Below are 17,235 nucleotides of genomic sequence, written 5' to 3' on the forward strand. Positions count from 1 at the left end.
GTAAGTGTTGCTCTTTTTAAAAAACAAAGATGTTTTGGAGTTGCTATCCCTGTTTCCCCCTAGAAGTGGTAATTTTAGAGAACCTGATCCTTTTTTAATCTTATTTTTTTGAGATAGGGTCTGGCTGTGTAGGTCTTGAACTTGCTGGGTATCCCACGTGGCCTCAAACTCTTGATTCTCCTGCTTCGGTCTTCCCAGTGCTAGGATTATAGTGTGGACTACCGCATCTGAAAAACGTGATATTTAAAAGCTTCAATGGGTGTTATTTATTTTTAGTGAACTTTGTGGCAACAATGAGAAAAAGCTTGAAGGTTTAAAAAGTGAAATATTCCCTTCAAACAATAGTGGGAAAAAAGTGTATGCTTGTTTTTCAGGAACCAATTCCCCCACCTCAGTTTTCCACTGCCTTACTGCTAAAGGAATCCATAGAGAATTGCCTTAATATTTACAGTTATTGCAGTTACTATTTCAGGAAGAGAAAACAAAGTCTCAGGGTTCATAGATATCTTGAAGTTAGTTCCACCTCGCCGCTTGCTGACCCCCCCCGTGCCAGCCTGCGTGTGAAGGCCCTCTGTGAGCACTGCTGCTCCTCGCTTCTTGTCCCAGTGCTGGGATTATAGGGATGTGTCACCATGGCTGGCTACATCTTCATTTCATAAGTAGCACAGGAAGGACCAAGTCCTTTGTCTAATGGAAATCTGGGCTGTTGGATTTTGTGCTAGGCTGTGGTTGGAAAGCAATTTAGCTCCTCGACGCTTCCTTGCAAAGTGATTGCTCCTGCATTTTAGTCATCCACACTGACTCATCCAGATGTGCCCCAACAAGTAAGTGCAGCCTAACTATAGCAAATTTCTTTAAAATATTAGAGACTGACTCAGCCTGCAAGTGTTGCTTGAAGCATCCTAAGAGTCATATGTAAGTTGAGAAAACTTGTTTTTTTCCTCTCTGACTCTGTTTTTGGTACTAGGTATTGAACTCACGACCTCATGCTTGCCAGGCAGGTATTTGTGCCACTGAGTTAAATCCCTGGCCCTACTGTTTTAACTCTTTTGATCACCATTTGTATCTTTTTATCTTCATACTTGATACTACAGAGATCTCATCTTTATTATTTGTTATACTGTACTTTCTCCACACTTGATAGTAAATGGCACATAGTAAGATTGCAAGCTTTTATTCAAAAAATGAATTTCTACTAGTTCAGTACCTCCCAACACAAATTACAAGAAAAGAAGAGTTCTGTTCCAAAAGGAACTGGACAGAATCTTTGTCCAGCTACTGGAGAGCCATGTTAAACATCAGCATTGAGAAGTCATGCAGTGTGGAAACCTATGTAATGTTTCTGTCTAATCCAGCTTTTCTCAGTCATTTAATACCCTGCTTTCTTGGGGGCTCTTAACTAAAGTACTAAATTATAATATGAATTTAAGCATTGTTGGCTGTCTTCACCTCCACTTGATTTGAGATCATATCAGCACTGCAGTAGCACTAGATAATGTTACCGGTGCACATCTGAAAGGAAACAGACCCATTTTTGTGGTTTTCATTGTAGAATACCTGGCCTTTTCTGCCTTAGCACTTCACACTTACTTTTTAAGTGTTATGTTGAGGTTTGTCTTTTCTCTTGCTAGCATTTTAAGTAGGCTTTAGTAGATGTGTTATGGAAACTCTTGGGGAAAGCAGTCCCTGACCATTTCCTGTAACTTATAACATTGTTGCATAATCTTTTTTTAAAAAAAAAGAACTGAAAATCAGAAAAGAAACAACTATGCTTGTCACACAAATAAGGATCAGCAGAAAGAAAGATGTCAAAGAACAGAAAACACTGTTGAGTGTTTTTTTCCATTTAGGTTAATCAGTGAAATTTTATGGCTAAATTGCAATTTGTATAGGGAAGACATCCTATCTACACCCCAAATAGAAATCATAATTCCAGAACACTTTTAAAAAGACATACAGCTGGTTATTTGTATAATTTAAATGTCACTTGTTTTATGTTGTGCTGCAAAAGGATTTTGAATATCTGGATGGCAAGCACCAAGTAGTTTGTTTGGATTTGTTTGGGTTTTTTTTGTACCAGGAATTAAGCTCAGGACCTGGTGCTTGCCAGACAGACACTATGCCCCTGAGCTATATCCCCAGCCCCAAGCATCAAGTTTAGTAAGATATCTAGCTTGATCTGGAAGCCAGGCACCCAGACTGGATTTATTTGAAAAACAAGGAAAAAGCCATATTATTGTTTCTTTAACTTTCTGATTTATTTTTACTCATCCTAGAAGTTGTAGGAACTACAGTGTCTTTGCACATAAGTAACATCAGACTGAAGCCTGAGAGAGAGAGAGAGGAATGGGAAGATTAGGAGCGCCCTTGATTCTAGAGCAAGGTATTTTCACAGTTTTGCCATTTGGAGATGGGATTCTTGAGTTGTAGCAGGAAGGTAGTAGGCCTGTCATTGTCTGGAACACAGTTAAGTCCCCAACTTACTAACAAGTTCTGTTTTGGGAGAACGTTATTATCTTGGTTTTTTTAAATAAATCTGACAAGGAGAGTTTCATGTACCTTTGATACAAATATATACTATAAAGCGTAAAAACACCAAACCTCCCTGCTCCACTGCTTTTCCTCTTGCTGCTGGACATCTTGGTCTCTGACTGATTGCTGTACTACTACAGAGTAAGCAGACAGCAGCACAGCTGTGACAATGTCAGCCACTTCCATTTGTTTACAGCTACGTGATCTGAGGTCCCTTATGTCTGTGTACAACTTGAGTGTTCATAAATTGAGCCCTTACTGTATATCGTGAAAAACACCTGCTGTCCTGCCTTTGTTGCTTCTACTCTTACAGGGACAAAACCACATATAATGCAGACATTTAGGTGATGTGGCCAGGCTGCTGTAACCATGTAGCCTGTTTGATCTTAAGCTACTATAATGATTTCTCTTCTTCATTTTAAAGATAATGGGAAATTCATCTGAGTTCCAGAAAGCAGTCAAATTAGTGATCAACACAGTTTCATTTGACAAAGATTCTACTGTTCAAGTCTTTGAGGCCACAATAAGGTAAAATAGTACATAAAATAGGTTGAAAGCTTTGTGTGTGTACGAGTGTGTGTGTGTGTGTGTGTGTGTGTGTGTGTGTGTGTGTGCATGTGTGTGTATAGAGAGAAATTCCTTGGGGTTTTCGGCTCCAAATCCAGGTAGACAGTCCATATAGGTATTATAGGAGCAATATATATTTTTCATGCTTATTTTAATATTTATCAAAACTATAACTGTTGACCATATGATAATCACATTTTGGACTGAAAAAAAGAAACACTCATGTTTAATGGGTATCCTTCTAAGCAGTGTCTTGATTTCCCTTTATGACTGGTCTCATTTCCTGCCTTCATTGTGTCCTGGGAAAACTTACACGTATTTCTGAAGGAAATGATTTTCTTTTCTCTCTGCCCACAGAAAACCACTGTTTGCCATTTTGTTGTATTTTTTTCTTTAGTGTTGATCACTAATCTCTCTCCTTTTTAAAAACGTATTGGAATCATGCTTTATACCCAGCTTTGTTTACTTGAATATATTATTTTCCTATTTAATGTTTTTTGAGAATTGTATTTTTTTCATGACATTCCAGTTTAATTTTTAAAGTTATTACAGCATTTGTTCTGAAAAATGTCATCATCTACTCCAGATAATTGGAAAGGTGGATCAGTGGGTCTGCAGTGATGTAGATCTAAGCTGTTATGTTATAGTTGAGTACGTCATTTACTCTTTATTTTCCTTTCTTCCTCTTTATCCTCTTACCAGGTATTGTAGTTCATCAATTGCATGGCAAGCTACTTAGTATTTGTTTTCTAACCTTTTTCTCTTTTGTATGGCTAAATCTTCCCCAAATGAGCTAATTAAGGGTGATTTAATAATATAGCAGGTAATACATCTTAATACATATTTTGAGAATAAGTAGCACACATTCTCTATTAGTAGAGTCTTTTTTCTTAACCCCTAAGATAAAGATAACTAACTTTGTTAATCTTTTAAATGGTATTTTTCTCAATAGCCTGAAATGAATGATTCCCCTTCTCTCTTTGAGTAATTCAGGGAACTAAAAATTAGGCACTCATTAGAGCTAGAAATAACTTTTAAGAGGCTGTTCAGTCAGGTCCATACTTCATGGGGCTCAGAGTCAATAAGATGTAGTTATTCCTTCTGTCATTCTGAATTAGATTTTGTGTCCTTTTGAGCAACATGATTTGATTTGATTTGGTGTTATTTTTTGTTCTGCTATTAGGGTTCTGGGAAGCCTCCTTTCTGCCCACAGAATAATAACTGACTCTAAACAGCCCTTTGGTGACATGACAATTAAGGACTATGATAATGAATTGTTGCACATGGCTCATGACCTGGCTGTGAGGCTCCTTCCTGCTTTTGAGAATACGAAGACAGGGATCCCCTATCCTCGGGTAGGTAAACTAACTTTTCCTTTGTACTTGATAATACACCATCTTCTGGATTTAAAACTGTTTGATAAAAGAAATGAGGCTGAGATAGAGGAAGAAAGTGGGATTCTTGAGATAGTTTTACCCTAAACATAATGTAAATGTTTTCCAATTCTTCAGTACTTAATGAGCACCCTTTGGGTGCTGGGCATGTAGTGACATAGCAAAGATTTTCCAAAAAATCTTCCCTCAAAAATTGTATTCCCCTTAAAACTTATTGTTCCTATGTTCAGTATTCATAAATGTTTTATACATGATTTCTATTGTGTGCTACCAGAAAGTGTGGAGAATTTGTTTTCATTTCTTATTTTGGTAGATTTCCCCAAAGATCCTCACATGTATATTAGAGAGGAGCTCAGTGAATGTTCCTTTGAGTGCTCAGTGAGTTCTTTTGAATCCTTTCAAATAAAGCCTGCATAGCCTGGCGTAGCAGCAGCACATGCCTGTAACCCCAGCACTCTGGAGGCTGCACAGGAAAATTGCTGCAAGTTCAAGAGCAACCTTGGCTACATATTGAGTTCAAGGTCAGCCTGAGCTGCATAATGAGACACTTTCTCAAAAAAAAAAAAAAAAAAAGAGAAAAAAAAGACCTGCATAGCCCAGCAAGCTAGGTTTTTGTGATATCTGATTTGTCAAGACCAAACTCCTTTGGGAACTAAGCAAGCCCTGGAAGTAACCGGGGAGTGAGTTACCAGATGACAGGGCTGTCATAGTCTAGCTGAGCCTTCCTTCTTAGTTTAAGGTTTATGTTTGTTGAGCAGTAATACGTTTATAGTGGTTTACTTAGAATTTAGAACTGATTTCATAGTTTGCTCTTTTACTCCAAAATCGGATCATGTGTAGCCATGAAAAAAATCCTATTGGAAAGAGTTGGTTTAATGAGCCTGGCATGATGATGCATGGCTGTCATCTCAGCTGTTGTTGGGAGGCTAAAGCAGGAGCCTTTCAAGTTTGAGGCCAGCCTGGGCAATTTAGATTCTGTCTCAAAATAAGAGGACTGGGAGTATTTGTACCACAGTGACAGAGCACATACTTAGCATATGTAAAGGCCTTGGGTTCAATACTCAGTAATGGAAAAAAAAAAAAAAAAAACAGCAGAGAGATAGATGGTTTGGTTCAATTAATTGTGTAATTTTATTATTGTCATTCCTTGAATATGTGCTCATCTCTTTTTTTTTTTTGCTCTTACTAAAACAAGGCTCAGGTGTTTTTATTCTCATTTGTGCTTTTCTTTCTTTCTTTCTTTTTTTTTTTTTTTTTTTTTTTTTTGGTACTGGGGATTGAACTCATAACTTTGCACTTGCCAGGCAGGTGCTGACGCCCCTGAGCTAAATCCCATTTGTGCTTTTTGAATTTAACTGCCTTGTTCATTTTGGGTCTAACGTAACTAACTGTTCACGGTAAGCTTGGTACATTAGCTGAGTGTCGTATCTGTGACTTGGCCTTCAGCTGTGTACGAGTTCTTGAGTTTTGCCACAAAACCTGTGACTGACTCTTCCTGTCCCCAGGTGAATCTAAAAACAGGCGTTCCTCCTGACAGCCGTAACGAGACCTGTACCGCAGGAGCTGGTTCCCTCTTGGTGGAATTTGGGATTCTGAGCCGACTGCTGGGGGATTCCACCTTTGAGTGGGTGGCCAGACGAGCAGTGAAAGCCCTCTGGAACCTGCGGAGCAATGACACGGGACTGTTAGGTGTGGTGCACTGTTTCCTGCCATTCGGGCTGTACATGTGGTCCCCTTTCCCTTCATCTCTGAGGGGGTCCTTCCTGTTTCTTCCTTGTACCACTGAACCTGAAAATTGTCAGCTCAGAAAAAGTGGTCCTCAGTGTCTGCTGTAGTCAATTTCTTTTTGTGACCTTTTGCTTAGAGTTAGGCTATAGGGTTTGATAGAAAAAAATATACTTTTGCTGTGAGAGTGTTCCTTTCTGATTTGGAGCCCATAGTATATTCTACTTGAAAATTGCTGTTAATGGAAATGCTATTAAAAGGACAGCCTCTGAGGCAGGTTTTATTCAATATAAAGTTTAACTATGGGAAGTTAAAGATACCAGTGGAATGGTTTCTCCTTTTAAAAAGAGTTGGGTGCGTAGGAGTAGATTGAAAGTTTTGGTTTAAATTTATATTAGATTTTTCTTTTGAGAATGTTTGATTAAGATATTGAAAAATTATTTTGGAATATTTCAGACATTAATTGTAGAAAGAAGGAATAATAACCCCTATGTACTCATCTCATTCATCTTCAATAATCATCTAGTGTTTTGTCAACTCACAGTGTTTTAAAATGGGTTCTTAACTCATAATTGTCTTTTATTGGGACATATTTTCTTTTTGGCTGTAAGAAGTAATTTGATTTATTTGGCTTTTCTAGAAGCATAGGGAATTATAGAAGTTTTACACTTTAAAAGTGTGATTTTTTAGTTTTTTAGTTCTACAATTGATATACAGATTTGTTGATTTAACGTCAGTGGAAAAATAAGCATTCAAATGATCAATTCATCACCAAATTATTGGCCAGTATCACCATAAATTGTCAGTTTTTAGCTTTCTGTAGGTGTTTTTGTGTGTGTGTGTGTAGCACTGAGGGTTAAGGTCGGGGCCTTGTGTGTGCCAGGCAAGTGTTCTACCACTGAGGTACCTCCCCAGTTCTTAAATTTTGTGAGTGAGAATCTTGCAAGTTGTCCAGTCTGGCCTTGAACTTGTGACCTTTCTCCTTTAGCTCCTCCCTTCCTGTCCCAACAGTAGTTGGGATTTCAGGTATATATTACCATCTAAGCTCCATATACTCTTTTACCCTGGTATGTGCAGCTTTTATCTATTTTCATTTATTAATATAAACATTTTTATTCTGCCTTAATTTGGCAGATCATTCCATGGTTTCTAAGTTACTATTTTTATAATCTTTTTAAAAGCTACATAGTCATCTATTAACTCTTTTTCTGGTGTTAGACACTTAGATTATTTCTCTCTCTTTCTTTTTTTCTTTTCTATTTTACAGATAATTTTCTGGTGAACAACATAAGAGTTTTTCTTTTTAAAAACATTTTTTTCAGGAAAGATTACCAGGAATGACAGTACTGGGTTAAAGGCTGTGAGTACTCATTTGGGTTTTGAAATACATTGTCATTGTGGAAAGGCAAAATGACAAATCTATATATATTATATATATATATAAAATATATAATATATATATATATTTTTTTGCTTTAAATATTTATTTCCATTTCGTGTTGGTAGCTAAACACTGTATATATTCAAAAAGATCTCTAGGCTGTCCAAGTTATTGATAGGACTGAAAAATCTTAGGGTTGATCTTTCACTCCTTTTCTTACTTGTTAAGGATAAGGATGCTGAGAAGTGGGGTTGAAGTAGGCCCAAGATGATTGGCATCTGAAGTACCTTTGTTTGTTCCTGCAGGCAATGTTGTGAATATCCAGACCGGCCATTGGGTTGGAAAACAGAGTGGCTTGGGTGCTGGGCTGGACTCCTTCTATGAATACCTTTTAAAATCTTACATTCTCTTTGGAGAAGAAGAAGACTTAGAAATGTTTAATGCTGCATATCAGAGCATTCAGAACTACTTAAGAAGAGGGTATGTTTGTTTAACATCAGTTCGTGGCCTTATAAAGCAAAGAGTTTGCATTTTGAATGTTCTTTTTTTGTTTTGTTTTTTGAGACAGGGTCTTGCTTTGTAGTACAGATTGACCTTGAACTTAGAATTATCCTCTTGCCTCAGCCTCCTGAGTACTGAGACTATAGGCTTATGCTTCCATGCCTGGCTAATGCTCCTATTTTTCTTAATGTAAACTCCGAAGGTCTGTTTGTCTCTTCTGCCCTCAACATATTGTCAGTCATTTGAGGATGAAGATCAGTGTTAACTATCACTTAGCATAGGGTTCCAGAACTGACTGGCTTAAATAAAAATATGACCTCGTAACAGTTTCTAAAAGACAGAAACATAGGAGATACAGTTGCTAGGTTCAGACCTAAGATGGCACACAAGGTTGCTGTGATTGAGGCTGTAGCCACGGTAAAGCTTGAGTGTGACTGGAGGATCCCCTTCTCGGCTCACTCATGTCATGGCTGGTGGTTGGAGATGTCAGATCTTTGCCATAGGAATTTCTTCATAGTTAGCTCATGGCAGCTGGCTTATTCCAAAGTACCAAAATATATTACAGAGACTTCAGTTTAGAGCTTTTCTTCTGTAGTAGATGGCATCTTCTGTTAGTGTCTAGTTCAGACAGGTAGCAGGAGTCCATTCTCCAAAGGTTTAAGGAAAGTGGACAAAAGTTAATGTTGATTCTATTTAAACGAAACAGCCAGGGGCTCCTGGAGTGATAAAGGGTAGAGCTCTGTCAGTGATCTTTCTTTTCACCTTTGTAGGCGGGAAGCCTGTAATGAAGGAGTAGGAGACCCCCCGCTGTATGTCAATGTGAACATGTTCAGTGGGCAACTCATGAATACTTGGATTGACTCTCTACAGGCATTCTTCCCTGGACTGCAGGTATTTTGCCAGCAGATTTGCAAAGAATAAATAGTCATTAGGCTGGGAATTTTATTTTCCTCTTTTTTTCTGTGACACATGAGCCTTTTTTTTGTTCCTTTGGATTTTGGAGGTTAATAGCAGAACACTGATATTATTCTGTTTTGAAATGAGTTCCTAGATTGTTGAATAGACCCATACTATATTATTGAAAAAAGCATATTTAAAAGTTAACTACAATTACTTATTGGTTGCTGGATAGTCCATCTTTATTATGCTTGTTTGGTATATTTAACCTTTTTTGTACAGTTCAGGTCAGTATGTCATTGATGGCTGGATACGAAAGGCTTTTGTTTGTGTGAGTTGTGACTTGCTTTTGTCTCTAGCTGTTTTGCATAAAAACCAGGGGGTAAAGAAAAGATTAACATTTGTGTCACTTTTTGCCACTCTGGGGAAGAAAGTGTCTCAGCCTGGTGACCTGTGTCTTTCCCATAGGTTTTGATAGGAGATGTGGAAGATGCTATTTGCCTCCATGCCTTTTACTATGCCATATGGAAACGATACGGGGCCCTTCCTGAGAGGTTTAACTGGCAGCTGCAGGCCCCTGATGTTCTCTTCTACCCACTGAGGCCAGAATTAGTGGAATCCACATATCTCCTCTACCAGGTACTGGAGCTCTTTAAACGAATTTGTCATTTTCACAGCAGTTTAATAGAGTTATAACACATTTCTGTAATCTTTGGTGTTCAGTATCATTCATGGGTTCACAGGACAGATAGTGTCTATAGCCAGATATTTTTAACTTCACATTTTGTGAAGAATTTTGTCTTTGCTGTAGGACTTACTCATACATCTTTAAATATTCAAGACAAAGATTGTACCTTCAGTATATTACATATCTATTTGACCAGAAAACACTTTTTAGGGGGATGCAGTTCTGTGCCAGTGTGCAGGGGAACTGTGATCTAGATAATAATTATTCAGACTAATAGACAGTTTGGTCTCTTATTTATAGAGGAAGTTATCTAGGATTCACATGAATGCCTTATTTTGTTTAATGTTTTAAAAAATCATACAATATTTATCTTTCATGAAATTACTTTTGGGCTTGCAGAGGGAACTGTGAAATGTTTTCTTGCAGACAGTGTAAGCCAAATGCATATTTTTTGTACATATCATAAACAAATACACTGAGAGTGCTTGCCCATTCACAAATATAGCAACATAAGCTGTTCATTTAATAAGAAGCTAGCCTTTAATGGAGTTCAACAGGCCTGTGGCAGGTGTGTGCATTGGGCAAGATTTGGCAACTGAAACCTGACTTTTTTACCAAGGCCTTGTAGTAGGATTAGTTTTCTGCTTAGATTTATTTAGATTCAGTGATGAATTTTTTTAATATAGAACTTTTTCTGTTTGTTTTTAGATGAAAAAAAGGTAGAATTTTATGAAACTGGTGTCATGGCTTGCATCTAGATGTCCCCCCAAAGCCTCAGGCCATCATAGGTGGGGTTTTCTTCAGAGGTGGCTGAATCTAGAGTATGTGATCGCTTTGTGATGCAATGCTAGGATTAAGGGTACTAAGGTTAAGGGTGTGTGATTACTAAATCAAGCTACTGATTGGTTTGGTACCTAATAATGCCAGTAGCCTAGATACAATATAAGGGACAGGAAGAGGCTTGTCCATCATGGACTGATCAGGCTCACAACCTCCCAAAGAAGCTTAAGTAAAAGAGACAAATGGTATGATTTTAGGGCTCCAGGATTCAAGATTCTCTGGGAGCTGAGACCAAAACTTCCCAGGGTGGCCCATATTTGTTTGGTTTTCAAACAAAGGAAGGGATTTAAAAGTACATAGCATGGGAACTGAGCAAGATCTTGGAAGTCAGTTCAAAGACTTCTTTTAACTTTTTTTTTTTTTTTTGGTACCTGGCATTGAACTCACGACAGGCACTATAACACTGAGCTGTATGCCCAGCCCTTTATTCATATGTATATATTTTTTTCTTTCTCTCCCCCCACCCCTATCTTGTCCTTTGAGGCATCACAGCATCACAGGCCACTCCAGGCCTCAGCTGGGACCAGTGATTCAGAAAGGTTCACTTACTATGAATCTGCTGTGCATCTCTAGATAAGGGGTTTAGGCCTGGGACAGACTCACAAGTAAATGTGGGAAGCCACCTGGTTAATTTTAAATCCTGTTCAGAGCTGCTTCGTAGTGGTCTCCACCACTGGTCTTGTCCCTTGCTTGCTTGCTCTTGCTGTCTTCTGCTTGCCATGACCCGATTCTCCTCTTTGATGCCCCTCTGCTAGGCCACCCTGCCTTGGAGCCAGCCTGTTGTGGACAGAAGTCTCTATAAAATATGAGCTAAACAAACCTTTTCCCCCTTAACTTTGGGTGTCTGATATTGTGTCTCAGCAATGAGAGAAGTAACTAAGACAAGTGATAATGGTCCTCGGGCCTAAAGAGAAACTTCATCAGTTTTAGATAACCTCTGAGAAAGGATGAGGTGATATTTTTGTGGGGCTTTTTTTGTTTGTTTATCTCGTTTTTTGTTTGTTTGAGGCAGGCTGACCTTCAACTCACGACAGTCTTCTGCCTCAGCCTTCTGAGTACGGGAATTACAGGGATGTTCCACAGTGCCTGGCCAAGGTTATCTGGGGTATGGTCTTCCTGAGCCCAGGGTCGAGTAAGGCTGTGCACTGTCTGACAGTAGCATACCTACTGCTATTTCAGTGTTCTTCTGAAGCTTAGTCTTGCTACCCTTGCACTTAGACCTTTATTTTCGTCTCTGTCTCTTCCATGTTTTCAGGTGCTTCTTCTGGCAGGCTAATATCTTAGGATCCAGAGAATTCTTCTGCTTTACAGATTTGCCCTCTGAGGCTACCCCCAGATTCTTGTAGCATAGAGACAGCCAGCATGGTGGTTATTTGCTTTTTCTGCTTCAAGTTGGCACTAAGCATGTATTAAAGATGATCCTTCTCTTCTAAAATGTTTACAGCGTAGAAGTTTTATCTACCCAGAGATTTTTTTTTTTTTTTGTACTGGGAATTGAACTCAGGACCTTGCATTTGCCAGGTAGGCACTGTGCTACTGAGCCATATCTCCCCCATCTTTTTTTTTTTTTCCCAGAGAATTATTTTTTTTCTCTCTAAATAAAACTACTAAGAATATGTGATAGAAGAGTCAGCAACCCAAGGATTCACTAGAGAAGAAAGTGTGGAGACTTTCTGTAGATACTTTTGAGTCCTACTCCCTTTAGCTTTTTTCCCAGTGCTATATTGGAATGAGGTGGGTCCAGTTTCCTTGTGCCTATGTCTTTAGATTCTAGAGAGTTCCATGGAGAGTTAGAAACTAGTTTTGTCAGCTAAGTGTGATGGCATATGCCTGTGACCATAGCATGGAGTGAAACTGAGGCAGGGAGATTATAAGTTGGAGTCTAGTCTGAACAACATAGTGTGCTGGGGAATGTAAATCACAGTAGAGCGCCCCTAGGGTTTGATTCCTAGTAGCGTGTGTGTACACATACATACATACATACATACAGATTTAAACTGGGCATATAGCTTTGTAAGAAGATCCTAGAACCACAAAATAAGAACAACAGAAACGAGATTTGGTCTCTCAGGTAGTGGTGCTGTCATGCTGGTGTTGTTTTATTTCTGACCATGGTGTGGATTAGAGCCAAAGTAATTGTTGTTCTGCCTGGGAACAGATTTCCCAACTGTGCTTTAAGTTAAATAAATTGCGGTAATGCTTTGATGCAAGTTGGCGGAGTACCTTGTCCTTGATAATCCTTCCCGATAAAGTGAATAGTGCCCTGTTTTTCCTTTTGGCTGATCATCTATCTCACTGGGAAATCCTGCGGTCCTGCCATGATCGTTGACGTCCTGTCTTTTAGACCCTTGCTGGATCACGGTGTTCTGTGTTCTCTCTAGGCAACCAAGAATCCCTTCTACCTCCACGTAGGAATGGATATTCTGCAGAGTCTGGAGAAGTACACAAAAGTCAAGTCAGTTATCTTAGGTTCCTTTTTACTGTTGTCTACCTGTGATTTTTTAGTTGCTCTGGAAAAATACTGTTCTAGCTTGCATTTTAATTTGTAGCAAAGGTAGAGATCATTACCTTTGTAACGAAACGGTTAATCTTCGTATAGTAAAACTAACAGTATTCCATTATAGTACAAATCACTTTCTCTTTTTTATGTAAAGTTTAAACAGACACTGTTTATTCTTTTTAGGTAAATTAGTTTCCTTAGTCGTACAAATAATGTGTATTTAGAATACAGAAAACTAGTAAGATGTATTCGTATTGTGATTGCTACGATAACCATAGTCAGCATTTATATATAGATTTATAATCTTTTTAATATATTTCTATATACATGTGTATATACATTTATGCATATATATACTCTATACTTCAATTTTGTGGTCCACTTTTGTACTCACCTTATATCATTAATATTTTGTTAGAAACTATTATTTTAGGACATTCAATAAGTCATTTCTGCAAGTACTGGGATTAAAAAGAAATCATTTGTTCTAAATTTGTTGCCATTTATTTTTCTTGATGTCATGTCATGCTTTTGGTAAATACCCTCCATGGTTTTCCTCTCCACCCTGGAGCTAATCTGATACCTTGGGAATTAAACCACTTTGAAAATGAATTTACAAATAAACTAGGCCTTCAAAGATCACAGTGCATTTTTTACGTGGTGTTAGATACCCTCTTACTCATGTGACATTTATCAGCAGGGGGCAGGAGCAGAAGCAGGACTAATTGGACAATTCTTTTGTAGGTGTGGATACGCCACATTGCATCACGTCATAGACAAGTCCAAAGAAGATCGGATGGAGAGCTTCTTTCTCAGTGAGACGTGTAAATACTTATATCTGGTATGTATGTTTCCAGATAAACCATCGGATTAGAAAAAGCACTGTTTTGCAGCCTTCTTCCTGACAAATAACTTACCTGGCACTGCTGTGTGCTAGACATTATGCATTTCTAGGGATACAAACCCTTTTTACAAAAGAATATTTACTGACTTCCTTCATTTTCCAACTTTATGGTGGAATCACTAGTTAAGGAAACAAATCAGTGTAAACATGTACTAATAAAAATTTTTTAAAAAATCAGAAACAAGCTTATGATTAGTAACTATGCAAAGTACTGGAAAGGTTCAATAGGGGACCAACTTTAATACTATGGTCAGGAAGGCTTCTCTGAGGAGAAGAGCAAATTTTAATCCCCACTCTGGCTCATCCATCTCCTTCGAGTTTTCTTTTCTTTTTCTTTTTCTTTTTTTTTTTTTGATACTGGGGATTGAACTCATGACCGTGTGCTCGCTAAGCAGGCGCTTGTGCTGCTGAGCTAAATCTCTGGCTCCCCTTCTGTTTTTCTGTGGTACTGAACACTGAACCCAGCACCCTGTACATACTATGGAAGTCATCTTTTTCACTGAGCTATACCTATACCTCACTACTCTTGAGGTATGTGCAGCCAGGCTATCTCTCAGTACACAATGCATACTAATGTATTCTTAATCACACACTTGTGGATATGTGGAGAGAAGGTCTGGACTTGGAAGGAACTTTTGGGATTATCTGGTTAATGTTTGTTATTCTTCTTATGGTAACTACCGCCTACCCTGAGAGGTCATAAGGCTTGTTTGAGGCCTTCACATGAGTGTGTTATGTGATAGAATGGAGGCTTGAACCAGTATCTTGACTCCTGTCCAGCCTCTGTCCATGTCACCAGTCTGCAACATGCATGTGTAGTGCCTGTGCATATAACTGCTCTCTTACCCATTTGACCATTTGATTTGTTGTGACCACATGCAAAGGAGACTTCTGAGGGCACAGAGTGTAGGGAAGTTGTTGGGGAAATCATTCAGACGTAGCCACAGCAGTGTTATCCAGTCAGGACCCGGGCCCACTGGGTGTGAATCACCCTGGGGCCTTTGTTAAGATTAGAGTTGCACTGAGTCACAGCCTTTAGAAGTGAGCTCAGGAATCTGATTTTGACAAATGGTCTCCAGCGATTCTGTGTGGAGCTAGGTGTTGGAATTGTTAGTCTGATCATTCAGGACCACTGTTCTTTCTGGCATTACTTTTCACAGAAGATGGTATTCACCAGCATGCCATGTAGTCTTACCAGGGAGAAGACACTGACCTGCTGTCACATGGTGAAAGTGCAGAGTTTCTAGTTGTGAACAAAGATAGGAGGCTGTAGGGTGCCCAAGGGAAAGAGGGGGTCTAGGAGGAGAAAGACCTGGGTTCTACTTCATTTTCCCATTGAATCTCATTTTTTATCTGCAAACTAGTTTAGGGATCAATAAAGTTTCTTCTGTCTTTAGGAATTTCTAAATATGATTGTCTCTCCTGATCTGTTTTACTTTCCATGGTTTCAGTTACTTTCCATTTATTTCAGTTATAGAAATAAATGGTTAATAAGTTTTAAAACACTTTGTTTTGTTTTATTATTAGTTGTATTGCTAACTTCTTGTGTCTAATAGCATTCATCATAAAATGTACATGTAGGAAAAAAAGTAGTAAATAGGACTCAGCACTGTCACTGGTTTCAGGCATCTTTGGAATGTCTTTAATTATCCCCCATGAATAAGGTACAAATACTAAATTCAGTCCTTCCACATTTGCTGAATACTTTTTCCGCACCCGCATTGCACCCTGTTTTGTTCTCAGCCATGTCCAATGTTAAAGGAAAGGGCTATGCCTGTGTACCACTGTGGCCTCAGAGCTGCATCCAAGACCTGAGCTGACTGTTGCAGGCATATCGGCTCTGGGATAGGCCTGAGGATATGCTGATCGTGTCCTCCTGCCCCTTAGCATCTCTGATTTAAGGCCTGGGTATGTGTGAAATAACAGTAATTCTAGACTTTCAATAGGAGAAATATGTCCCTTTCAATAGGAGGCATATGAGAATTTTCTGGGTAGCTTGTACTGACTGTGCTTGGATCCCAACTCTGGGATTTTTGAGTCTGGGTCTGGGTGAGGCTTGGGAGTAGGTCCAGGTATTTTGAGTTTAAATAAAAAGGGCAATCCTGCTCTACAGCCAGGGTCTCAAACCATTTTTTTTTTTAAGGGAATGAAACAAAGCCAAAACAATAATAAGTCACAGTAGGTACTCTAGTAGTTACTATATTGCATGTTGTTAACCTCTAAATAGTTGCTCAGTCTCCTGGTTTTAGGCCTGCAAAGTAATCAGCCAGTACAAGCATTAGGTTATTTCCTTACTTTGTTTCTTGTCTTCAGTTGTTGCCATCTAAACTGCTTCTTCCAAATCTGCTTGTCTCTCACCCTAAGCACTAACTGTCTCACAGGGGTGGGGCATGGCCTCCTTCATGTTTCTCTCTGGCTGGCAGGGCTACTGCTGGCACACAGGGGGCAGCACACCTTCCTTCCTGTCCCCCCCTCCCCCCACTGCTAGGGGCCACCGCTTGCACACAGGAGGCTGTGTACCTGACTTCCTGTTTCTTCCTAGCCAGCAAGGTCACTACTGCCACATGGGGTGCTGTGTAGCCTACTTCCCATTTCTCACCAGCTGACAGGGCTGCCAAAGGCCAAAACTATGGTTTTGTTTTGTTTTTCTTAATCAGAGATTGAACTCACAACCTTGCGCTCACCAGCCAGGCACTTACACTGCTGAGCTAAACCCCTAGCCCAAAACTGTGGTTATTAACCAATACCTCTTCACTCAGTTATGTTTCCTGAGTAGCTGGGAGGCTCCTATTTTCCTTTCTTTTTTTCTTTTCCTCTAGCTGTTTGATGAGGAGAATCCAGTACACAAATCTGGAACCAGGTACATGTTTACAACAGAGGGCCACATCATATCTGTGGACAAACATCTTCGGGAATCACCCTGGAAGGAATTCTTTTCTGAAGATGAAAGGCAGAACCAGCAAGGAAAGTTTGTACACAGGCCAAAATCTCATGAGTTAAAAGTCATCAATTCCAGCTCCAATGTGAGTTGCCTTTTTTCCCGGGATGGTGTGTGCATAAAGGAAGAGATACACTACTAATGCCTTTGGCATTTTGAGTTTCTGACAGAAAATTGGTGTCACAAGCAGACTAGGTAATTTGAAAAGAGTTTTGTAAAGAAACCCTATGTTGTCAGGATGTAGGGAGAGTAGAGAGCAGTGGCACCTTCTCACGTGGGAGGGGGCTGCTGGGAGGGTGTGATCACAGCCACCTGGAGGCGTTGTGCAGGAAAGATGGCCACTGGCAAGAACCACTGCTTGGTCGTGA

The 17,235-nt window shown here is 39.3% G+C and overlaps 1 protein-coding gene across 1 annotated transcript in view; it reads left to right on the plus strand.

Annotated features, from left to right (window-relative positions):
- Window positions 1-17,235, plus strand: part of Edem1 (ER degradation enhancing alpha-mannosidase like protein 1) — a 29,441-nt gene that overhangs the window by 7,386 nt on the left and 4,820 nt on the right. The window contains exons 3-11 of the mRNA XM_003473456.4: window positions 2,957-3,060; window positions 4,283-4,454; window positions 5,999-6,182; window positions 7,905-8,079; window positions 8,871-8,991; window positions 9,466-9,636; window positions 12,907-12,980; window positions 13,770-13,866; window positions 16,749-16,952. Coding sequence (XP_003473504.1) covers window positions 2,957-3,060; window positions 4,283-4,454; window positions 5,999-6,182; window positions 7,905-8,079; window positions 8,871-8,991; window positions 9,466-9,636; window positions 12,907-12,980; window positions 13,770-13,866; window positions 16,749-16,952 — 1,302 coding nt within the window. The remainder of the gene's footprint in view (window positions 1-2,956; window positions 3,061-4,282; window positions 4,455-5,998; window positions 6,183-7,904; window positions 8,080-8,870; window positions 8,992-9,465; window positions 9,637-12,906; window positions 12,981-13,769; window positions 13,867-16,748; window positions 16,953-17,235) is intronic.

Source organism: Cavia porcellus, unplaced genomic scaffold (genome assembly GCF_034190915.1).
Source record: "Cavia porcellus strain 051 isolate PalLab524CR breed Dunkin Hartley unplaced genomic scaffold, mCavPor4.1 scaffold_13, whole genome shotgun sequence".
NCBI lineage: Eukaryota > Metazoa > Chordata > Mammalia > Rodentia > Caviidae > Cavia > Cavia porcellus.